This window comes from Anastrepha obliqua, chromosome 1, assembly GCF_027943255.1.
Source record: "Anastrepha obliqua isolate idAnaObli1 chromosome 1, idAnaObli1_1.0, whole genome shotgun sequence".
Lineage (NCBI taxonomy): Eukaryota > Metazoa > Arthropoda > Insecta > Diptera > Tephritidae > Anastrepha > Anastrepha obliqua.
Window position 1 is genome coordinate 46,040,513 of NC_072892.1, and position 26,431 is coordinate 46,066,943.

General features: G+C 35.5%; 2 protein-coding genes across 6 annotated transcripts in view; one reads left to right on the forward strand and one right to left on the reverse strand.

Annotated features, from left to right (window-relative positions):
- LOC129237294 (RNA helicase aquarius) overlaps positions 1-26,431 on the reverse strand; it is a 42,508-nt gene that overhangs the window by 10,387 nt on the left and 5,690 nt on the right. The gene's annotated exons all lie outside the window — the stretch shown is intronic.
- On the forward strand, positions 5,003-24,710 carry LOC129237302 (probable G-protein coupled receptor Mth-like 5). Of its 5 annotated transcripts, none has more exons than XM_054871966.1 (8): positions 5,003-5,580; positions 5,708-6,779; positions 20,556-20,680; positions 20,819-20,986; positions 21,817-22,001; positions 22,090-22,205; positions 23,470-23,854; positions 23,931-24,710. In XM_054871966.1, the coding sequence occupies exons 2-8, from the start codon at positions 6,218-6,220 to the stop codon at positions 24,187-24,189; spliced, it is 1,800 nt and encodes a 599-aa protein (XP_054727941.1). In that variant the 5' UTR covers positions 5,003-5,580; positions 5,708-6,217; the 3' UTR covers positions 24,190-24,710. The 5 variants fall into 5 exon arrangements, with proteins under 5 accessions (XP_054727941.1, XP_054727960.1, XP_054727950.1 ...); XM_054871985.1 differs by having other exon boundaries at positions 5,003-5,256; positions 6,040-6,779; XM_054871975.1 differs by having other exon boundaries at positions 5,003-5,241.

A 26,431-nucleotide genomic window follows, 5' to 3' on the forward strand; every position in this document is an offset into this window, starting at 1 on the left:
ATCCATACGAATTCCAACAAAGTAATTTTTTTTTTTAGAAAAGTTATCGTTATTTCGCTTATTTTTTGTACAACCACAGGCAGTTCCAGTTCAAGACTGAAAAGGCAAACATATTTTTAGCGTAAGCAATACTTCGCACTTATCAAATTTTAACAAACTCGAAAATTCCAGCTTCAAAGTGAAGTTTGTGGAAGAACATCGAGACACATGCTACAAATTGGAGGAGGAGCTCGATCAAACATACATATAACAGAGATGTACACGGTACTTATATACACGTATGATATATGCATATATGAGTGATATTCCGTATTTTGTGGGATCGGATAGATGTCAAGCTCCTAAAATCTAATGAAATTAGCACAGGAAATCGCTACTAATTGGTTTGAGCTAAATACCTCGCGAACTAAAGTCAGCCCGGTACAAGGGCTAGGCTCAAACCACTTTGAGCTTACTCCAGATATTTCTATTTGCAATAATCAATTGGTTTGATTGTGGCCGGCCAGCACTTTTGTAGTTTCAAAAGTTTAGTATTCGAGTACAGGAACATTTTGAAGGATCAGAAGCTCTAGTGGCTAGCGATGGGCAATAATTTGAATAATATGATTTTTTTTATTGTTTTGGTTAACTGCTAAATGTATTTTTGAACACTCTGGATTTGGACCCGAAGTCAAAAATGTACCTGGATAAATGCATTAAATATTCAAGATATTACCAGAAAAAACTGTCTAATATGTTCAAAAATAGATGGCGGTGTCGGGCATGGGTCTTCTCTGAGGTACTAAATGTCTCTCTTTCTCGCTCCGTCCACCTAAATGGGCTAGCATCTTCCAAGTACTAGAAGTACTAGTGATTGAGAGGACCTATAGCGTTGCATGTAACTGTTGAGATCGATGAATGAATTAATAAACTTTGTCTCATCTCACAGTCGCATACGCAGTTCGCATCGAAACATTTACGGGTAGGAAAGGGTTTAGGAATTGGTCAGAGCTCAATCCTTTCTAAGTGAAAGAGAAAGCGAGCACTACGCTCTCTAACCGGGGAGAGCTTCATACTACTTCAAGCTACTAAATCAAGGTGAGCAAAACAAGTATCACACTTCAACAAGTCAAAACAGATAACCTACTAAGAAGCTTAAAAAGGGATATTTTCACAATTATGTTATAATTGAACTTTGATAAACATACGGCTTAAAGAACATTCCGAACAACACTCGCTGTCAGAGCAAATCTGAGGACAGTAAAGAAACGATTCTTTACGCACAATAGATAACAGATACTATCTATTTACTAGGCTGCTTCTCGAAGTAAAATCTAGATATCCAAGCACTATTCGACTAACATAAATAGATTTATCCACAAGTCCAAGTGGCTGAAAGATAACAGACGACATCAAAGGTTCAAGGAGTCTATCGAAAGTGTACTTCAAAAAGTGAATGGATCTTTGGCGATATACTCAGGCGAAATTACTGCCACCAAACTAACCAATCAATCAACCAAAGTGTATATTTTCTACCCACAACATAATTTTTTGTGAACCAAAAAAATCAGCTATCGTGACACTTTGACAAACACGAAACTGTTAAACACCGGTGACCTGCGAACTCTACACCACCATACGCAGCATTTAACTGTTAGGTAATTTTTGTGTTCCATTCGTTCGCAACATTCAAGCGCCGGCACCTCAACAAAGCAATTCACACTCCATCGGTGGAATGGTCACATTCGCTTATACATACTTATGTAAAAAAAAAAACTAGCACAAAATGTGGTGCAGCACACAAACAAATACCATCGTAATTCGATACTATAGCATTCCGCCAGCACAGCAAAGCAGCAAACAATCGATCAGCTAACCACAAAACAAGTGACATATTCCTACTGTGGTGGTGGCGTCTTCTCAGAGTGCACGGCAGTCGCGGCGCAGAAGGGACAGGAGTGGTAAAATCACGTAACACGCTTAAAGCGGCAGTAATAGTTATATTAACACACATATAACATACGTGAGCTACACACAAGAAATGCTCGCACCGTGGCGAGTATCCTTGTATGAACTGTGTTTCAGAGGAGTACGAAAACTTCCCGAAACGTGCTGGCTGCACTCTCTCTGAACGCCCGCACTTACATTGCTACATCATAAAAAGGCAGTGGCGGGCAAGCCAAGACGACTGTGTGCCACATTGTGGCACCAACAAGGAAGTCGATTCTTGCCTGTAAGGCACAAATATAGGGCACATAAACTCCTTGACTACGTCAACCGACAACACAACAAAAGCGCTGATGTCGACGTTTGGGACTCTGTTCTGAACTTTGACTAGCATGCGATGGCTTGCACGCAAGGATATTCCCATTTTATTTTTCTTGAATGAAGGTAGTACAGAAGTTTTTTTCTTTTTATTTCTCGTTATCTTTGTTTTGTTTTTTTTTTTCAGCTACTGTTTTTAGTTTTATTCGTCCTGATAAATGCGATAACACAAGTTTTGTAGCTTTCAAAGTTGAAAAAGTAGAGGAAGCAAGCGTTCGAGTTTTGGAGTGGCTGTGCAGGACTTTTTTCTTTGCATTTCTTTTATTTTCTTCTGCTGTTAACGAAACTTTACGATAAGAGTGTGTGGGCATTGGAAAAATATTATTGACTATTGTCGCTGTAAGAAAAATATCAAAAAGGAAAAAAATATTAATAGAAGCAAGTTGGAGGAAAGAGAAAAGCAAAAACTACAAAGTCAGTTGATTACTTCGATTTGATTTTCGTTGATTGAATTGGGTCACAACAGCTACGAAGATTACAGGCCGCTTGGTGGCGCAGTGAAGATGAGCAAGGAATACAACAGAGTTGCATGACACATTTCAGCTGCGAGTATGAACAGTAATTGTCTATGTGTGTGTGTGGCACGAGCCGCTGGCTGTGCCATTATTGCCGGCTTCCGCTTCCAATCAATGACAGCGCGCAAACAGCAAGCAAGTAAACACAGCGACATTTAATACATACAAATACATATTCGTACAAGTAGATGGGCATATCCAACACTCGTGTAGGAAAAATCTTGCGAAGTAAAACTATTATAAAATATATAATTTCCAGGTGCAATGACAGCTGCTGCGTATTCGTTGTTTGACGATATGAGCAAAAGATTACAATACCATGAAGAGAGATATTCGATGGTTTGGTTTTTTTTCTTTAAGGTAGTTTCGGTAAATGTGGAAGAGTTGGTTATAGTTTGGCTTGGGTATAGTTTTTAGCTCGTTTATTTATTTATTTGAGTTTATTTATTCGATGTGGGAAAATACCAATGATTGCTCCTAAGAAGATCTCTCACTGCTTTTTAAAATTTCCAAGCGCGCACAACGTCAATAATTATCGCTGCTGAGAATTGCAAACATTTGTTCAAGTTGAATGGAATAAAAAATTCCTTGGTTTAACAGCATAAAACATTTCTCACACATTTTTGGAAATGTTGCTGAAGTGACAGTACTTGGTCCAATATAGATCCGGTTCGTTTTGATAAGCTAGAACCCTAAACTAAGCTAAATGTAAGTGAGAATGCTGCTGGAGTGACAGTCCTTGGTTGGATATACATCTGGATCGTTCCGGTAACGCAGAATCGACTGTCGTGGAAACTATTATTCGAGCTCATAATGAGGTTCTCTTAAACTTATAGACTTTATTTGCGGAAAAACGTTTTACCCCACTTTATTTAAATGGTCACATGGTAACAAGTGAATACGTTTGGCGATTTCGAAGGTGAACAAAATTTGTTGCATTTCCGTGTCTTAGTAATACCTTGTGGGTCATAAGAGTTGTATAAAGAGTGGATGTGACTGACGATAACTCTAGGAAAAGTTAAAAAAAAAAAAAAATTGTATCAGAAGGTTATCATGTGAGCAGCAGTAGGCAATATTGGTATCCCGATGGAATCGGTGGAGAGCATCTGAACGATGTTTTGAATTTAGCTAAGTTGACGCGCGGTTTGATAGCGAGTGTTGATATCCTTGGACCATAATGTTCGTCACTATATCATTACCGCTGACGAGGCATGGATGTACAAAAGGACGAAAATCCGGGAAACCTATTATCATTATAAAAATATTGGCTTACACCAAACGATCGAACGATTGATGGATCATGGAAATCACACGTGAATAATTTAGCCGATAGTCGATGAAAAAATGTCAAAATTGCTAGTATATTTTGCACACTCTCCATAAGTTTAGTGGACGGTATAATAACAAGATAGTCTCTAATTACTTAGTAATATGGATCTTGTTAAAAATATCTATAAATTTCTCGATCTAACTAAGATGTGATAATTTTATATATGCATACATACTGTCGTGCAAATCCTTTGTAATTTCTAACATTGGAGTTTCATAGCCTAATCACGCATAAGCCCATTAGGCTACGATGTGATACCGCCTGATGTGATACCATTACTTCCAAAAATATCCGAATATTTAGCAGACCAATACTTGGCGAACATTAATAACATTTCACGTTTCATAAAGCGCATTCAATGCTTCAACTTTATGAGAACCTCACGAAAGAACGAAACACGATTTCGTTAAAGAATGTTAAGTATGTATGGCTCGGAGTTTATTAGCAAAGCGCAAGTGCGAAATCAGTTTATTTCCTACAGGGACAGACCTTCAATCTCTTCTTTGTATATGTTTCATATAAGAGGTTGTATATCGCTGTGAGCACACGCAATGTTGAAAGCCATGTATGGGTATGAGCTGCGCTTAAACAGCAGGCTAATAACAAAGTCGGGAGCGCTACAAGAGCTGCAAGCATACGCTTAACGTAGCAATCATTACCACCACCAATTGGAGTCAAATAATGAGTAACGAGCAATTTTCCTAGAGTTGAGCAAGGTAGAATAGTTACAGAGAGCACTGCATACCGGTGTTTCTGGGAGAGCGGCAACGGTGTCCACAGCAGAGGCAAAAGCAACAGTCACAGCAGTCCACTAGCTAACCAAGTCAGATGGCAACACAACAAGTCGACCGACAACGGCTTCACTAGCCGCAGCGTAGTCAGCTAGCATTCAAGCAGTCAATGGTTGAAAGTCGCTCGCTCGCGCAAACCGGCAGTCAGTCGGTTGTTAGTGTTCCTGGAGAGTTATACAACAAGCTGGTGAACGTTGTACGCTGCAATAATTATTTGTTAAACGCGCCGCTTTTTGTTGTCGGCGTTTTCAATCCGCATTCTTAGTTTTTGTCATATACATACATACACACATATATATATGTATGTAATGTATGAGTATGTGTATTAAATAACGAATATTTGTGTTATATGCAAATGCCTGAGCGGTGTTGTATAAAGTATTTATTTTTTCTGTGTTGTCAGCGTCCGTTAATATTATGACAGTGTTTCGGCATAATTTATGCAATTTTTGAAAATTATTCAAAAGTGTTCGAAACATAAATAAATGGAATATCAACTGTATGTGGATTTGTGTTGAGAGGGAAATTGTGATACGCGCCAATTTGATGGGCAGGGATATATTTTTTGCTGACGAAACATACTTGACGGTAGTTCAGGCGTAAGTCAGCAAAACTAATCGCACACGGGAGAGTTTCAGTGGTTTGTAAAATGAGAACGCAATTGAAAATTGCATGAGTGTATCGCACTTGATATTTTCTGAGTGTATGAATATTAAAACAGAAGATCCATTTAAAGAAAAGACGAATATATTTTCCTATGAAAATAGGTGCATAAATTTGATTTGAAACAAATATAAAGCGCAGATACAAAGTACGAACTTAACAAATTGAGAATATATAAAATATTGGTTGCCCGTGTGCTATAAAAAGGCCTGCCTGCACGCTTACCAACAAACCGGCTTTCGTGGATGACGCAGCAAGGTGAATCGAGAAGACATAGTGAAAACGAACAAACGAGTGTGACGTTCCAATTACAAAAGTTCCAGCGCGTCGGGTGAGACGCAGGGAGATCAGCCCGCAAGTATTTTAGGAAGAGAATCAATACACAACTCCAACACAAGCAAAAAATACGCATATTTTTTGGTTTTTTGTAATTTAGCATTTCCCTTCAAATATTTCGTAACTGACAATCAGCGGCGTAGAGATTGTATTACAAAAATAAAGTAAATACAAGGAAAAGAAAAAAAAAAACAAAAACACACACACAGTTGATCGTCATCATAGGTGTAGTGACGTTGTGGTGGTGGTAGTGGTAAGCGCGATCAACGATTAAGCAAATGACGTTGATGACGACAGAATTAACAACTACAACAATCCCCACAAAGAGAACAAACATGCTCGGGTCGATGACGAGAACACCAGCACCATCACCAAGAACAGCATCAGCAACAACCACTGCCACTGATATGCTACTTATAAACGAAATCCATGAGAGGCGGCGAAAAGTCGGTGGCCGCAGCACCCACCACCCTTCTTCCAATGCCTCTCATCGATCAGCCAGCTGCAGCAGTCATTTTAATAATAATAATAACAAAAGTAATATTCACAATTACTATCTTCCACCGGCATTTGCATTTAGCCGGCAACTGGTTTATGCCATGCTTCTTCTTCTAGTCTGTGCTGCTGACGTCTGCTGTGACAGTGGTGTTGGTAGGAGCAGTAGCGAAAGCTTAACTTTCTCGGTAGCGACCGAGCTACACCCATTACAGCGACGGCACGCGACCACTAAGGATAACGCTGCTGTTGCAACGGAAGATGAGAATCTGATTTTGGTGAATAAATGCTGCGAAAAATTCGAAATTCATGTGCACGGCATTTGCTCGCAGGTCAATGAAAGTGGTAAGGCGAAGAAATGTGACAAATTTGCATATACTAAGTACTTAAATAAATAAAGGCAACTAGGAACAAGTAAAAAAAATATTAAATAAAGTGAAATAAAATTACACAAAAAATAAAAAAATATTCTATACATACATATGGGTATTGGAATATCAAATAGAAAAATTTTAAAATTATGTTTTAATTAAACTAAATCAAGGAAATGGAAAGATTACAATAATACAATCAAATAAAATTTAATAATAAATAAAATAAAATATAGTTAAAGCAAATAAGTTTACATAGAATAAATTAAATTATTAAATTTAAAACTAAGTTCATTACATAAATTATGAAATAGTAATTAAATTTAAAAAATTAAAGTAAAATAAATACCAAAAAAAATATAAAAAATAATAACAGTTAGAGTAAATTGCAAAAATTTTAATGAAATATATATATTTATGTATTGTATATAATTGACGCTTACGCCCTCTTTGGCTGTTTGCGACGTGCGTCTTCATGTTGTTCCACAAATGGAAATTAATAAATGAAATAATATAAATTAAAATAGAGCAAATATTTATATAGAATAGAGAATTAAAAAAATATTCCATTAAGTAAAATGAAATAACATAATAATAATAAATATAAAATAAATAAATAATAAATATATATAAATGAAGTGAAAAATAAAATAAAAAATTTACTTAAAAAGAAAATATATGAAATGGAAATGGAGAAATAAGTTACGAAATAATAACAAAATTAAAAAATGTAATTAATGGAGTTGTTAGAAAACCAAATAAATTAAATTAAAATATAACAGAAAATTAAAATAACACGTAAAATAAGGCATCTTAATATTGGAATACTGAATAGAGAAAATTCAAAGCAAAAAAAATTGAATTAAATCAAGGAGAAAATATGGTAAACGAAAAAAATAAAGTAATAACTGAAGCAAAATAAATAAATTAAATATAGATAAAAATAATATTTTTATATATAATAAACTACATTATTAATTTCAAATAAAGTCAGTTACAATAACAAAATATAATAAAAAATAATATTCCTTAGAATCAAATACAAAAAAAAGCAAAAAATAAACTAAAATAAACTTAAACAAATATTTGCATAAAATAGTAAACTAAAAATATATCAAATTAAGTAAAATAAAACAAGATAATATATGAATATACAATAATGATAATATATAAAATAAAAGAAGTGACAAATAAAATAAAAATTCAAGTTATAATGAAAAGAAATGAAATGAAATAAAATGACATAACAAGTAAAAAATCAAAAATAAAATTAAAAAATGTAATTAATCACAAAAATTTAAAAATAAAATAAGTAAAATATTTAAAATAACACATTTATATTGGAATATCAAATAGTGAAAATGACATGAAATAAAATAAAAGAGAATAATAAATAAATACAAAAATAAAATATAATAAATATTTATAAGAAAGGTAAATAAAAATAAATAAATAAAATAAAAAGAAAGAATAAAATTTATTTAAATCAAATAAAATTATAAAAAATAGGATATAAATAAAAATGGAATAATAAATAAAATAAAATTAAAATAGAAAAATAATAATATCACATAGAATAAATTAAAATAAATAAAAGAGTCAACTAAAAAAAAAAAAAAATTAGTACAACAACATGAATAATTTATTTTTTATTTTTTTTATGCATATTTATTTATTTACATCAATAGTACAGAGTAAGACTAAGGTCTTTTAATAGGACTTCAACACTAGTATATTCTCGTACAACTAGAATGTTTTTAATATTAACAAATCAATCCAATATATTTAACTTAACTATAATAAGAAGAAGATAAGGCTTTGGTAGTAGGAAAAGAAAAGAAAAGAAAAGAAGGATTTAATAATAATAATAAAATGAAATAGAACAAAAAATAAAACATCAAACAGAAAAATTATAAAATTAATTATTGAGTTAAATAAAATAACATTAAATGAAATAAAATTAAATAAAAAATTAAAATAATGGAAATAAATGAATAAAATAAGAAATAAAATAAAGTAGCATAAAAAAATAATTAAGAATAAAATAAAAATGAAATAAAATAATGATAAAAAAATTAAATTTAAATATTTGGAGAATCTTATGATCGTTTTTAAACATTAACATGATTGAGTAAGAAGTGGTTGACCAACCAACAACATATCGACCAGAAAGCTTGATTCGCAGGTTACAAAAAGTCTTGTCACTTGTATAAAAAAACGCAAGACAGAATTCACAAAAAGGCAGCAATTCGGAGTTAGTGAAATTTTTTGCGAAAACATTTCTAATACCACTACATACATACTATACATAAGTACACTCAGCGGCGTCATGCCCTCTATTATCGTTAATTTCAAGAAACATCTTCGAAGCGCGTGCTTAGTTGCGGAAATTGACTATAAACATTTGGTTTTGGTAACTTTTTTGACTAACACGCCAGTGGGCAGCGTTGACCGCCAAAACAAAAAGCAACAAATAAAAAAATATATTGATAGCAATAAAACGTGCTTCAAAGCTATGTGCTGCGGATAGAGCAGGAGTAATGACTGCTTTCTTTGCGGGTGGTAGGTGGGGAGACAAACAAAAAACTGTTCTTCAACCCATATGAAAATTTATAAAGTAAACAGAGCGCGGTAAAGTAATTGAATACAGCTTTCATACATACTGGTGGCATATTGAATAATAGTGGGTTAATTTGATATACTTGTACTTACATACTACTATATCATATGGGTGACTCGGTTTTTTGAATTAATGATTTTCTTGTGTGTGCTAATTTCTTTTGTTGTGGCACATAAGTCATTATCAAGTTTGTTACTAGGGTAAATATTTATATTGTGAGCTTAATAATTCATAAACTAATACATTGAAAATGGCTCCGTTTCATTTATTATGTTTTTTTTTAAACTGAAGCTAGTGCAGAACGATACATACATACATAATATGTAACGAAATCAACGCGAGAGGAACTCTGGCGCACCTACTCTGTCACTGCCCTGCACTTAGCAAAACACGAATTAACTGCTTGGGTTCTGCATCATTTTCAACCTTAGAAAGTGTGGCAGATCAAATAATTAGCTATTTAAATTATCTAAACTGTGTATTAAAACCAAAAAAAGCTTTCCATACAATCGCTTGGTATCACTGTGGATCAATTTCTGGTCAATGTGCGATCTACAGAATCAGCTAAGTCCAACCTAGCCTAACCTTTCCTTTTAAGACTCACAAACTTTTTCATACATTAGAAAAATTAGTCGTATCCATTTCTGTTTTCACCAGAAACACCTCTAATGATGCAAATTTTTTGAACCATCATTTTTTCGTAGCTTGTCGCTGATGTGTGGGCACAAGAAGCACTCTGTCGGTGCCAAATTAGAACTTTACGGAAAATTACCTATTTATTCAATATTTTGTGTGGTCACAAAGTGGTTTACGTTACCGGAATGAGCCGAATCTATATCCGGGAAGGAACATGGCACTCCAATACCATTTCCCGTACATGTATGGATAATGCTTATGATGCAAAATCAACAGCTGACATTTCGAATTTTAAGTGAAACCGCCAATGTTTGACGGTTGGTGTTTCCCACCTCTCAAAGTTGCTCAGTGCCACTGCTGTCGCATGACAGGATTTTTAAAAAGAACACGCGACCGTTTGTTTCGAAATGCTTCGAGCGCTACAGTTTTTATCGGATTTGGCTAATCTTGAGACGCTGCAAAACACTTTTTTTACTTGTGGGTTCGAATCACACGTAAAGCACGGTCCTCACACTTTTGCAAATTTACATACTGTCCCTATTTCTAAAAAAAACTCATTCCTCAAACCCAAAAACTTATCTTTCCATCCTTACTCCCGCACAATAGTCAGCGCAATATTTGCATTGTGGCCGCTAAAACAAGCAGAAACGAAGAAAAACACACAAACACACCAAATTTAGCGAAGTCCTCAACCATCTGTGCGATCCTTCTGCCAGAAAAATGTGAGACACAGATGGCGCTTCCAGCAGTAAGAAGGCGTTGTTCCTAAGCAGGTGGGCATTTCCACTAATTAGGACTGGTAACGGATATCTGTCAGAAATCAAATAGATTAACGAAGCCAAGACAGGACTTGTCGAGGCCCTATGCTCCCGAGAGGAGTGAACAAAGTAAAAAAAGTTTTTTTATCGACAATAGTCGTGTTTGAGCCTTAATTAAAATATGTGGGATCCAACCAGTGAGAACCTTTTTCACGACTAAACGTTTAGGTAATATTTTATCTAGTTGAGGGTCAACAAATTGTGTTACATACAAATTGATTCGCCCCAATACTCACAAGTGTAGGTGGTCGCAATCTTATGGTAGATACAATTGTATAAATAAATATCAACATGAAGTACGCTTTTTAAGCACTTCTCGTAGCTTATACACCCGTACGAGTTTTTCAACTCCGGTACCTGAAAAAATAAACAGATCGCACTCAAATGTCAAAAGTTCAAACGTTGTTAAAAAATACAAGTGGAAATGTCAGCTAGAACTTGACAACAGTTGCGACTACCGCGACGCGCAATTTAAATAGCGACCCTCGTATTATTATGTTAATTTAAAGTTGAGTGGAACTAATTTGAATGCTAAGAAATTAACTATTGTATAAGTAGATAGTTTATACATTTGAGTAGAGAGTTTACCGAATCGTGAAAAATTTAACTTCGACTTGGAGATTTATTTGAAATAAAAACTTGCATCCAATGCAACAACTGGGTTTGTTTGAATTATTTTAAATAAAATTAGAGCAAGAGATATGTATCCTCCTTCATAGCAAGTGATATACCACGTGGATGCATACTGACATTAAAATGTACATATGTATATCAATTTATTTAAAAAATTTGATAATAAAAATATATACATACACGCTCAAATATAGTACATATGTAAATATCCATATGACAGCGTTCATTTGAGCTATGACAAACACTTTTAAATTTTGATAAAATCCAAAAAATGCAGAATGGTAAACTTCACTTTGTACGAACTGTCCATTATCAGTGCTTCTTAGCGACGTCCAGAGATAAATTATTACTGATTTATGAAAATATTGCGCATTTAGTTCCCAATGCAGTGAAATTGTGACTGATAGTGATGGTATTAAATAACAACAATGAGCTGCTGTTATTAGTGTACACCAACCCTATGAGATACCCTCACTCATTCGTTTATTCGCCGACAGTCCTACGCCTATTTTCGAGCAAGTTTCAGTTTTTTTCAAGTCAAAAGTGATTGGAAATGAAATGGTTTTCTATTCCAGTTAATCTTTCGGCCAACATTATCAGACACTCAAATTTTTCTTATTGACGGCTTTCTTTTTAACTCTCATGTTATTTTGACCTAATCAGCTATTTCCAGTTCAAAAGGTGTCTGAAACTTAGTAAAATTAATATCTAATTAATAACCAAACGTACTTTCTACCTAACATACTTTAATAAGGAGTGCTGCGTTGTCCAACCTGAGCGTTTATTGCAAAGGATTTTCGGATGAGGCGAATTTTCGTATGAGCGACTGGTTGGCATGAGCGACATTGATATTTTGAGCCCTACATTCGTTACTCATATTAGCAGATGACTTGGTGGTATCAGTTGGTCACCTCAGAGCAGCAATTAAACCCCGCTAGAATTTTTTGTGCCTTATTGTTAAAGAACGATGGTATGTGCATAATCAGACCCTGACCCTTAATGTCCATTCGTGAGATAGAGTCAGATTTCAGCAAAATTATCTTCAATAAATCAAAAACCCAAAGATTGCCCTCCTCCCACCCAATCAACATGATGTGCGCAGCCGATGTGAGTACGCATAATTTTTGTTTTGACGCCGGACCAAAAACGGCAGAAGTTTGTTAAGCGTCGAGATCTAAAACTCTTTAGCTACAGAAAAAATTCATTAACAATATAAAAATTTAGAGTTGTGCCATCGTGTCGGGTGCATATCGATTTTTTTAACGGTGAAAAGCGTTAAATATTATTCATAGCATTTCCCTTTGACCGGCAAGAATGCATATATTTATGAAGATCACTGAACTGTGGAAGGAAGAATTTGGATGACACGATAGGCTACTGCAGAACCAGCCGGGGCAGATACAGGGTGGCTGATGAAAGCCGCTACCAAAAAAAAATTGAATAACTTTTTTTCTTTTTAAGTTATCTGTTCCATTTTTGTTTTAATTTGCAGATTGATCTTTAAAATTTATTAAAATGGATAACTGGGACACGCAAGAATTTGGATAGTCCGCCGCTATCACGCACTGGAGTCCGTAGTTTTGGTACAGAGAGAGTACAGGCGGATGTTTGGCGGCGATCCCCCGAGCAGATGGACCATAATGAGACTGGTGAATAATTTTGCTGAGCAAGGAACAGTCGCAAGAAGACCTTATCATCGAAACCCACCAGTTCGGACGGAGGAAACGATCGCTGCTGTAGCTGCAGCTATACAAAGCAATCCAAGGGTTTCAACAAGAAGCTTATCTGCTCAACTTGGTGTCAGCCGACAGTCTTTGCAAACAATAATGCACAAAGATTTAGACTTATTTCCCTACAAACTTCAAATGGTTAACAAACTGAATGCAGCAGACTTGCCGATTCGCTTGGAATTTTGCCAGAAGATCCTGCAAATGGTGGAAGAAGACCAAAACATGTTAAACTGCCTTTTCATGTCTGATGAGGCCCATTTCGATTTAAACGGCAATGTGAACAAACAAAATTGTCGAATATGGAGTACTTCTAACCCACAGATACTCCACGAGACGGAATTGCATCCTCTTCGCGTGACAGTGTGGTGTGCGGTTTCTTCACGCTGTATTGTCGGGCTTTATTTTTTTGAAGAAAATGGTCACACCGTTACGGTTACTGGAGACCGTTATTTGAAAATGCTGAAAGAATTTTTCTATCCAGAACTACGCCGAAAGAGAATTCCTTTCAACTCTGTGTGGTTTCAACAAGATGGGGCAACGTCTCACATAGCCCAGACTGTTATGGCAGAGTTGCGACGAAAATTTCCCAATAAACTGATTTCAAGAAACTCCGAATTTCGTTGGCCCCCCAGGTCGCCTGACCTTACTGCACCTGACTTTTTCTTGTGGGATTTATGTAAACAAGAAGTTTATAAAACAAAGCCAACAAATTTGGATGAACTAAAACAATCCATTCGGGCAACAATTGCGGCTATTCCTGTCGCAACTCTCAAAGCAGCAATGAACAACTGTTTACTAAGATGCCGCACTTGTGTCAACGAGCATGGGGGGCATTTAAATTCAATTATTTTTAAAACTAGTTAAGCTACATTTAATAAAATTTAATGACCTTCAACTTGAAAAAAAAAAAATAAATGAATTCCATACACTAAAAAAAAAGTTATTTGAGTTTCTTAATGTAGCAAAATTCATCAGCCAGATATACTCCACCTTTACTAGGAAGTTTTACGCTTTCTACAAAAACAAAAAATTATTTATGGCGCTTTTTTCTAATATTTTTAAAAAGAATTCAGTTGATAGTTCTGTATTTATATGAGAATACGGCAATACCAAGAGGAGGGCCCATGGCATCTATTTGAACAACAATATTCGACCGAGGTTGTGGCTGTATTTTAATTCGGTGCATTATGTTCATGTTAGTCTGAAATTCTTATCATCACCAAGTGAAAAATTCTATACGTAGATTCTTCTAGATACCTCTTCTTTCAATAACTCCAACTGTGGTCTGATCAGGTAACTGTCAGTAGTGTCAAATGTGCAGAGACAGTATTTTTTGATTGACGCCGGCAATACCAGGTCTTCTTTACTATCGGATTCTTTCGTTTTGCTTCTCTGTGAAACCAAGAGGAAGTTGTATTTGAGTAGGGTATCGGTATTATTAACCTACATTGATTTTTTTACTGGAAGTCGAAGTCGATGCATTTGTTTAGACTAGATGATCTTCACCAACTTAAAGTGAAAGAAAACAAGCGAAAGAGTATCTATAGCATATCAAAGTGGGCTGGTGATATCTTTCAATGTAAATTAATAATACCAATATCAAATTGAAAGTTGATTTTGTTTATAAATTTGACAATCGTTTTTATTCTCCTAAAACCATTTCGTAAATTTCAAAGAGAGTTTCCTCGGACAAAATAAGTTTACGTTAGCGTTTTTTCCAGTTCCTGACACGGCTTTTAAACATTATTGCCGAAACGGCCTTCGGACCGTTTTTACGGAAATGAAACGGTATTCGCGGAATAGTATTTTTCTTCATAGATTAGACAGAAGTCACAAGCAACTAAGGGTCACAAACAGTTAAAAATAGTGAGTAGTCTCACCACAATTTTGGTCATCTTTTGATCACCTTTTGTGAATACCTTATAGTATTTTATAACGACATCAACCGTAAAAAATACAATATACTTTTTCCGAATCGATAAGGCTTCAAAGACAAACCTGCAAAGATAATTCTTCTAATTTGATCAGCGCTAATGAAGTTATCGACACGTCTGTAAGACAATTTCTGTCCCAGGTCTACAACCAAACGACCGAATACAATTTTTTATACAATATTTATATAATCAACGATTAACATAGAACAGAGTAGCCGAATACTTCCTCAGACACTCGTCTGGGAATTTTGTGTAAAATTCGCTGAAAGGCAGATAAGTTGATACGATTACGCCCTCTCTGCAGTCTGAAAACAAAAACAGTTATGTGAGCTTCAAACCACGGGGCGTCAAAGAAAATTCTGGTGTGCTTAAAAATATTTAGTGGGTAGACAAAATTTTCATAAAAGCAAATAAATATTTACATATGCGTATTCTGCAACAGAAATTAACCAGATGACGCTGTAGGTGGAAATCACTGCTATTGAGGTCAGCTTTTGTTTTTGTTCTATGTTTTCAAATATAATTATTTAGCAAATCACATACATATGCAAGAGTATTAGTCATTGCACCGATGCTGCAGAATTAAATATTTTACAAGTATGCATGTGTACAGTGAATGTTACTAAAAATCGTACAACAATGGCTTTGTGATGTGTCTTTTTTGGTAATTAAATAAAAAAATAGAATGCATGTTCTAGCAAAAAAGTACAAATTATAGGCCAAATATTAAAAAGACATGTAAAAATAGGACAATTCACAATCAAATTTAAGATTTTAACTTTACTATGATTTCGTTTGCGAAAAGATAAACAAATATGTTTCATGGATAAACAACTTTTTTGAAATGGCAAATATTAGTTGAAGTAAATGAAGAGTCTTTCAAAAGTGACGTTTAGATGTTAGTAGTGAATAACTCCTAGACGGTACCTTTTTTATGTAATTTTTTGGCATTTGCCAAATAGGTAGATGCACAATTTTACACGATTCAACAATGCGTTAAAATTATTGAAACTTATTATGAAAATGGTCGATCTTTAAGAACATGTCGCGAATTTCGTGATTTTTTTAGTGGAAATAATTGTCCGAATAAGTCCGCAATTCATAGAAGGTTGGTGAAGAAATTTCAAGAAACTGGTTCTGTCGAGGATAGAAAAAGGACTGGCAGGCCAAAAACTACACGTTCTGTTGAGAATATTGCTACCATAGCACAAAGTCTTACTCAACAATTTTCAAAATCGATATCACAACGTGCTCAACAATTATGCATTCATGAATGGCCTATTTGATGGATTTTACCTGTAGACGTGCTCTTAGTGGACATGGAAATGATGTAATTTTTTACATGCATATAATTGTTATGAGCCGTATTTTGAATAGAATTAGTGAAAGAATCTAAATTTTTCCATGTTTTATTTTAAAACAACATCTAGACGAGCCTTTTGAAAAACTCCTTAGTTCTCAAAATTTTTACATATCATTTAGTTAATGAAATCAACAGATTTTAATTATTCTTCCGAAAATCGATTGAAACAGATTTCTGACTAATCTCCAATTCCTGGGTAATGCAATAAGTGCTGACATGATTTTATTGACATTTTCGGTGATTATTTACCAGAATAGAATCGTTGGAACCAGCATAAAATACATCGGTCGCCGCAATTTTTGGGTATGGCTTCTAAATGCCAAATTTTGGGGGAAAAATGATTACTAATAGAGGAAAAAATAACTTTTTTTTTTGCTCAAAGTTTGCTTTTGTAGAATGCAGGGAAATGTGTAAAATTTGTAAGAAAAATCATTCATTTTTTTATAAGTTTAATTTAAATTGCAATCAAACAACATTTTTTGCTGAACATCGGATAATTTCTTTTTTAAGAATAAGGTCTCATAAGCACTTACTACTCTGAACTATGTGAGTAATATGCAATTATATATATATATTTTTGGGTGTTCGAGCTGCTCCTCCAATTTAGTGTGTGCGTCTAGATATTTACCCACGAATGGCGGGGCCTACAGTTTTAAGGTGACTCCGAACGGCAGTAATTTTTTATGCAGAGGTTTTTCCATGGCAGAAATACACTCGGAAGTTTGCCATTGCCTGCAGAGGGGCGATTGCTATTAGAAAAAGCTTTTTCTTTATTTTGGTGTTTCACGGAGATTCGAACCTACGTACTCCGACGCACCAAACCATTCGGCTACGGCGGTCAAACTAATATATATCATATACATACATATAAATAATAAGAAAAATTAATTTTGAAAACCTTGCAAATAATAGTTGTACGATTTTTAGTGATACTCATTACTGATGTCAGAGTAGCTATGAAATTACATAGCCAAAGCAGGAACGACACAGCTCAGAAAATTAGGAAGTTATTGGGTCAATGAAATACGAGTATTGTAATATTAATTTGTGTTTAATATATAATTATTCTGCAAGGTACAGCTAGCAATAACCGTTTTTTTATTATTCAACCCAACGGTTGATATAAAAATGCAGGTGCTGCTCTGCAGATATTAATAAATGCTTCAGTTACGTTGCATTCGATCGGCCGATCAGTGAAAAAAAGGAAACATTAACAAAGACAAAACAATTAAGCGTTCAGTGATCGCCTGATGTTCACTCACCACTATCATTGCACATGCCAATGTATATGTGTGCATTATCCATGCACTCACAGCGAGTGAATGTGAGTGGTCGGTGGCCACTGGTCGGCAGATGCATCATTTCAAATCTACAATTCCTTTGTGTTGTTAATACAATTGCAAATAAACAAAAATAATAACAGAAAAGAACGATGGACGCGAATATGGTTGAAGAAACAAAGATGAGCTGGTAGCGTCTCCTAATGAGTAGCGAAATGGTTGAGCAAACGTGCGAAGCAATAAAGCGTATGCCATTAATCAACTAGTCGTTTTTGGCTTTAACTTCAATTCGTCAAAAGAAAAGGAAATAACAATGAAAAATAAAGAAGAATATATTTAATTGATGAAATGCAATAAGCAGCTTATTTGCCCGCCCGTTGGTCCTGCACAGCAAGTGCACGAGATGCTTTACCAAATGCGGCACATTGAACCGTTTGTTGTGCTCGTTTGGACTGCATGCCGTAATTGTTTGCTTCCTCATTTGTTAGTTATGTTAGGCGTATACCTACAGTCACACAGAATTGTACTTATACAAATTTTTTGTGAGATATGAAGAGTTTTGTGGGTGATAAGATGGAGAGAAACGTTGATAAGACAGTTCTTTAAGCTTAGTCTTTATTTATAAATATATTTAATTGGCGCGTACACCCTTTTTGGGTGTTTGGCCGAGCTCCTCCTCCTTTTTGTGGTGTGCGTTTTGATGTTGTTCCACAAATGGTCTTAGTCTTTATAACAAATTATTGCATTGCTTTATCCCATTAAGTGCCACTAGCATACATTACGCTATCGCCGCCTTACTTGTGACACCATTCTTGCGACTGGCTTAAGTTATCTCAACTTGCAACTTAAAAATTTATGTATGTATCACCTACTTTTGAAAAAATTTAACTGGAGTAATCTAATTAATATGCGCACTTCCTCAGGCCTTTTGTTAAATATCACCCATGGAATTAGAGTTACCCTACCTAGGCGAGTGAGTCTGCACCTTGCGAGACCTGCAAAATCGCAGAAGATGTGCTCGATGTTCCATTGCCCAGCTCGCAAAAAGGTCAGACGATTGTTTCTACTAGTCCTAGTTTCTTGAAAATTTTACATCTAACACCAGTCTTTACTGGATCTTCAATATTTAAATATTCGGTTTACCACAGCTCGGCTCACGATCAATGTGCGTTCAAACAATCTCGAAAACTTCAATTCCATTCGTACTGAGCTCCAAGAATACACAAACAGCTTAGGTCCAATCTCTCCTTTCTGCACATGCAGCTTCTTCTCCAGTATATATTGTATAATTGGCGCAGACATCCTTTGTTGGGTGTTTCCCCGAACTCTCTCTTAAATTTGTGGTGCGCGTTTTGATGCTGCCCTGAAAATGGAGGAACCTACACTTTTAACCGACTCCGACTAGCAGTGGGTTTTTATGAAAAGCTTTTTCATGGCTGAGAGATGTAGCATTGACTGCTAAGACAAAACTTTTTTCTGACATTTGATACTTCACGCCTACTGGGGTCACACATTTCAGTCACAGCGGCCGTCCAAAACCGACTCCGACTGGCAGTGGGTTTTTATGAGAAGCTTTTTTATGGCAGAAATACACTGAGAGATGTAGCATTGACTGCTAAGAGGCGACCCGTTTTAGACAACTTTTGCATTTATGCGAAAAAAAGGTTTGTAGAATTGCAAAGACCCTTCGCCCGCGGGTAGATGGGAGGCGGTAATAGGATTTTCTGTAAGCCATATATGTCATTAGTGGAGGGCCTTAATCGAGCAATGCCCGACTCGACGCAGTTCTCTCAAAATCCAATCACTGGAAAAGTATTCACCTTCTCAAAATACCGCTCAGCAGCTGGCGTATTTACCCTGCAAACTCTTCCTTGTAAACATTAAATAATTAATCCTACAGATTTTAGACTGCAGAGGTTTTATTGCTTTTATGCGACATTATTATTATATTATTCGCAACTTGTCTCGCTTGAGCGGCCTCAGAATATTAAAAGAGTGCATTTGTTATCTTCAAATTCGTCACTGTTGGAGCCAGTGCGTAAATGCGTTCTCTCTATTTTTTAAGTGCGCGCTGATCAAGGTTTGGACTATTTGCTAGTTGCCCATTTTCTAATGCAGCTTTCGGGTTCGACTTCTGAAAGCTTTTCAACCACTTTTCACACAATTATTTTGAACCCTCATTAGATTGGTAGACCGTATCGTTATTGACTTTAGGATACGCTGCATATTTCTCTAAAACAGCATCGCGGCACTTTCCATTGCACAGTCACTACAGCTATAGTACTCAACTATCTCTGCTGCAATAGTATGAAGAGATTGGTATATTTTTTAATTAATAATTATATAGGTTTTCTTAGCAATTCTTATTCTTTGCGTATTTATAACATCCATTCCGATCTCTGTATCCACAATTTTCTCTACGACTGTACATATGGTACAATTAGAATTGGCGGAAATTATGTGCGATATATTTTTATATAATATATTCGTAGAAATGTATAGCTATATGCAGCTATTACCATTTAAAGTTGAATGAATGCTGTTGCGAGGCAACAAGTGCGCCAAAACGAGTGCATAGATACGAGTCTAGTTTTTATGGTTATTTTTTACTGCCCATAGTTGGCTACTAGAAGGTGTTAAGATTATTTAATAGCTTGAAAAATTTTCTTGCAACAACAACGCATATATTCTATAATCTGTATTCACCATCTACTTTTCTCTTCTGCTTTTTTTTAGACTACTTTCAACCGATGTTCACCAACTATCAAGGTGTCCATAATATGCCTGTGAAATTTAAGTTTGTTATTGGTATACCGGCTTGCGGCACGATGCAGACATGGCCTATATATCATTACCAAGGTGTAAGTGTAGTGGCACGACAGCAACTTATTTAGTTATTCATTGTAGCGAAATTGAATACTTAAATAATTAAGTGTTTAGAGCAACGAGATCCACTTGTTTGTTGACACATATTTTATTGTTGTCTATTTTTCTATTAGAGTGCTGACCAGTTGGTGCTTTTGGATGATGGCAAATTACGTCACTACACCAACTCCAATGAGGAAGAAGAGGAGTTGTATGAGCACACCGACTACGACGCCGATTTGGATGATGAACGAAAGTCACTGTTTCATGATTATACACAAGGACAATATTGCATTGATAAGGTGAGTGGGTTGATAAGGTGAAAGGGTATATAATTTTAAGAAGTATAACAGGAAATGCTATGAAAATACAAGGTTTCAGAAGTAATATATGCATGAAGTGTGCACATCGGCGGAAAAAAATGAGCTTGAGTAAGAAATTAATAGTGCATTTTATTGAGTATCTTAAACACGAACTGGAATTATGGCAAATACAAAATGAAAAATATTAAAAATCGAAAAACCAGAGAATGGGATAAAGTTACGTGACTTTAGTGCAAAAAAATTCCTGAACAGATTTGTTCTACAACTATTAAACCGAGGAGCAAGGGTGAAATATTTGTCAAGAATTTGAAGTTCTCGTAGCTTTGTCCTGAGGCAAGGAATCTTAACGTAGCGGATAATCGCTCGTTTGACGTAATTACGTCTCGCATTAATGTATTTTTTTTTTAATTGCAGGCGTTGCCAATTCCAGAATGTAGTTAAAAGTCTCTACGTGTATACACATTTTTCTAATTTCTAGAATCCGACAATGCAAGACAATTTAATAGATAGTGAACCGAGATAGCATACACAGCTTTACAGAATTCACTTGCAATTTTTTTTTTTTTGTAAAAGACTGGTTACCGATATATTTCTCTTACGCTCCACACGATTCTGGGCATGATTTTGAGAAAAGTGGGGGTAACATCCCATAAAAACAAACACAGAATTGACGCGGTAGACACTCAAATCCCAACTTTGTTCAAAACAATTTTTTTTTGGAACTTGCTGTGTTATTTAGCCGAATTTTGTTCTAACCTTGTAAGAGCCTAGTGAAATTGCTTCATTTTCAATTTATTATTTATTTTTAGGCTATTTCCTCCACAGGTCAGCATCGCCAAATTCTGTATGCGAATATCTGTTTGACGAAAAAGGAGATCAAATGGTCGGATACAACATTTTTGCTACGTAAAGTAATAAATCCCATTTTCCATGGCATCTCTTTGATCAGCTTGTTGCTCATATCAATTATCTACTTTATCCTGCCCACTTTGCGGTGAGTAATGTAACAAACAAATAATAATACCAACAAACTACTAATTTGATTCTCATTCAAAAATTCTTTCTTCTTTTCAATACCACAGTGATCTTGTGGGCAACATAATCACCACTATTGCGGTGTGCTTAATGGCTAGCCAAGCTGCGGATTTTGTGCGCATCTTTACGGAGTTCACCAACCACGTGAGCTTTATCATAGCAGGTAATACAAATATGTGCATATGTGCTTACCTTTTGTCAAAAAAATGTCGGGAATTGTTCATTTAAAAAGCGCGCATTACACATTGTCTAATTTTTTTCTTTTGCTGGAATGTTGGCACAACTGTCCCCTATAGTGTCGCAGAATTTGATTGTGATCTGTCAATTAGTTTGTTTTTGACATTTAATTATATCAGTCAACCACAGATGTGATCTACGATTTTCACTAGTGATAAAAATATCGGACAAAGAATTTGTTTTAAATTTAGTGTTTTGAACGGGATTTCGTGTGCCGAATCGTTGGAAATGTTGCAGAAAGCCTATGACGAGTATGCTTTATCAAAAACACGAGTCCACGAGTGGTATAAGGTTTTTGTAGAGGGCCGAGAAGTTGTGGAAGATTTGCCCCGATCTAGTCGCCCATCAACGTATTCAACGGATGAAAATGTCAACAAAGTCAAGGAAATGGTGCTGGAAAACCTTCACTTAAATTTGAAGGAGGTAGCTCGTGACCTTAGCGTGTCTCACGAATTAATTCGCAACATTTTACATGCATGAGATGCGTGACTGCTCGACTCGTTCTCGTTTCTTTCAAAAAATTCATCGGAAGAAGGTAGCTGAAGACATGCTTTAGCAAGTGAATTCAGACCCAACGTTTATCCAGTGCTACATAACAGGTGCTGAGACGTGGCTATATGAGTTTGACATACAAATTCGTTCCAAATGGTTCTACGGTAAATAAATATTACGGAATATTATTTAGAAGATATGTGACGTTTGAGAGAGAATGTGCTTAGGAAACGACCCAATTAGTTGAAAGAAAACTCATGGAAATTGCACCATATATCATATTGTTAACACTTGTTTGACCAAAAACTCGACAAATATCATCGAACAATCACCATATTCACCGGATTTAGCCCCCTGTGACTTTTTCATTTTCCCAAAACTTAAATTGACACTCCGCGGACGCTGCTTTGAGTTGATAGAGGCCATTAAGGAGAATTCGCTAAAGGAGCTGAAGAAGATCTCTTCAAACGCATTTAAAATGTGATTTGACGACTGGACTAATCGTTGGCATATCTGTATTGCTTCGAATGGAGCCTATTTTGAAGACGATAAAATTAATTTTGAAGATTAAACAATTATTTTGCGTTTTATTGAACAATTCCCGGTACTTTTTTGACAGAAGATATATATATATATATTTTGTGCGTATTTCATTTTGTTTTTCAATACTTATTAACACCACCATTACGCTGCCGCAGACATCATACTCTACATCAGTTTGCTAGGCGCTTTCTTCTGGCTTAACAGTTTCGGCTATTACATTTGGAAGACTTTTCGCTCACGCAACGTTTTCTTGCGTGTCACAGATGGCCGTAAATATTGTTATTACTCAGCATATGCGTGGGGCCTCACCGCGCTAATGGCTGGCTTGGCGGTTTTTGCGCATTTCTTCCTTGATGCTGAATCATACAAACAACAAAATCTGATTGGCGATCAGGAAACAATCGGCTGGCTGGGCATATGGATATTTTTTGCACCCATCGCCTGCACAATAGTCATCAATATTTTTTTCTATGTGACCACTTTGAAGTTGATCAATCGCAGAAATGTCTATGGACGCATACAGCACAAGTTGAGAGCGAAGTAAGTGATACAAGACAATACCTACATACATATTATCATTATTTATTAAGCATTTTTTGTTGCACAAATCGCACAGTTTCATCATGTTTTCATGGATGCTGTTAATCATGTCCATTGCGTGGCTCTTCTTTGTGCTTTCCTGGCTGCCGTACGATGGCCTCCTCTATGCGCACATACTGGTGAATGCTGCGCAGGCGCCGCTTCTTCTCTACATCTGTGTGCTGCGACAGAAACATGTAACATTCCTATTGAAGAAGTCATGCTGTTATAATGAGCCGCCATCGGCCAACGATTGGGGCGATGAGATGCATTATATGAATTGTAATGATTACTGAGATGAGGCGCGCGTTCGAAACGCGCCCAAACAGCAACAACAGGAAACGGTGGCACATCAACCAAATGGCATATTCCCGGATGGGGTACCAATCGAGTCGAGAGTGACTGCATACAGACATACATCGGTGTAAATGGCATTAATACAGGGTGCATTGCTCATTTCATGAATTGAATGTGGGATTGTGTTTGTTAAACTCTTAGTCTGTAGCCTTATTTATGAATGTATGTAGTTGTAAGAGGAAGCAAAGCGAATCAAAGCAATCGTACAACACTATACCAAGACTAAGTAAACTCTCATTAATTTTAATTTTTCATATTTTTTAAATGATATTGTACGCGAATGATATTGTATTCGAAATTAAATTAAGTTACTAACTAAACGACTAATAAGTGTACTTAAGCTGAACATTATGAAATTTTGCGAATCGCACAGAGATTTGTAGTTATTTGTGAAGACTTTGAACAAAAGTAATTTAAGTGATTTTAATAAAATGAAGAAAAAGTAGACTATAAAAAAATAGTTTACAAATTTTTTTGTATTTTATATTTGAATACCTAGCGTAGCTTGTGAGTGGATAACGGCACATGCTATTTTACATATGGTTTTGATGTACTAGGTTGTTTAATAAGTTTTGTGGATCGATAAGAGAGAACGTATGTGAAGTTCCATTTCAATCTGTCCATTTATTCTTTGTTTACAAACCATTTAGTATCGACGTGTCACACTATTTTCTACAATGGAAAAAATCAAGCATTGTACAGGGATTGAATTTTTATTTTTGGAAGGTTTAAAAGTAAAGGAGATTTATGAATAAAAGTTGAAAGTGTGTAATGACTTTGCGCCATTAAGTAGAACAGTAGAAAGATGGGTTGCTGAATTTAAACGTGGTCGTACAAGCCTTGAAAGCGATCCACGTTAAATACGTCCAAAAACAGTAATAACATCAGAAATCGTAGAAAAAATACAGGATACCGTATTGGAAAATCGTCGAGTGACTGAAAGGGATTAAGTAGAAGCCCTAGGCATCTCAGTGGGTAGTGTAAGCAATATTTTGATTGAAGTATAGGGTTTCAGAAAGCTGTATGCACAATGGATGCCGCATTCGCTAACAATGGAACAAAAATACATTCGTATGTGCTTTCTCAGTAACATTTAGAGCGTTTTTGAAAGGATAAAAGGAATTTTGTGCGTTGATTTATCATTATGGCTGAGACTTGAGTCTATCACCATGATCGTAAATCAAAACAAGAGGCTAAAGAGTGGTGTGAATCGTGGTCTTCGGCTTCGAAACCAGTTCGTGTCCAGAAATCGGTCAAGAGGGTGTTAGCATCAGTTTCTTGGGATGCGAAATGAGATTTGTTAGTGGATTAAGTGCAAACTGGTAAAACAATAAATTCTGAATATTATTGTAATCCTTTAGACTAGCTGAAGGAAAAAATTTGCAAAAGATATAGTTATATTTCATCAAGTCAATGCACCGTGTCACAAGACCATTTTGACAACGGCTAAAATCCATGAGTTAAAGTTCGAATTGTTGGAGTATCTACGGTACTCACCAGATTTGGTCTCTAGCGACTTCCATTTGTTTCCAGACCGGAAAAAATTCATGCGTGGAAAGCATTTTTCATCAAATGATGAAATCATAACAGCTATGGAAGCGTATTTTGCAGCCCTTAAAGATTCCCACTTCACGGATGAAATTTATAAATTGAAATCTCGTTGGAACAAGTGCATTAATGTTCAGGGAGACAATACTGAATAATAAAGTGTATTTCAAACCATAAAATTGTGTTTTTCTTACCGAACCGCAAAACTTATTGAACAACCCAGTATGCAAAACTTTATGCATCTTTACTACAAACAGATAAAAAAAAGTAGGGTTAGCTGGATAAATAGATATAGTAAATGGATAGAGCTTTGAACTTTGACCTAAGATATGTTGTGCCCTCTACTCATCACAATACTTCAGCTAGGCTTTCAATAATCCTAGGATGATACTGAGTGGTTTCGCCCTGTCGGCCATACTAGACCGAGATGTTTAATTCGTTTTCTCGATGTGACATCGCGTTCGAACAGCAGGCGTGATGGAGCTACCGGAGATAGGTCACGGAATCGACAAGAGTCTTTAACCACTTGGTGCTTGATTTTTTTTTACAAAAATATAACCAAAAACATCTGTTTTTTTTATTTTATATGTATTTAAAGAGTTTATATTGTTTAAAAATAAAAATTACACATGA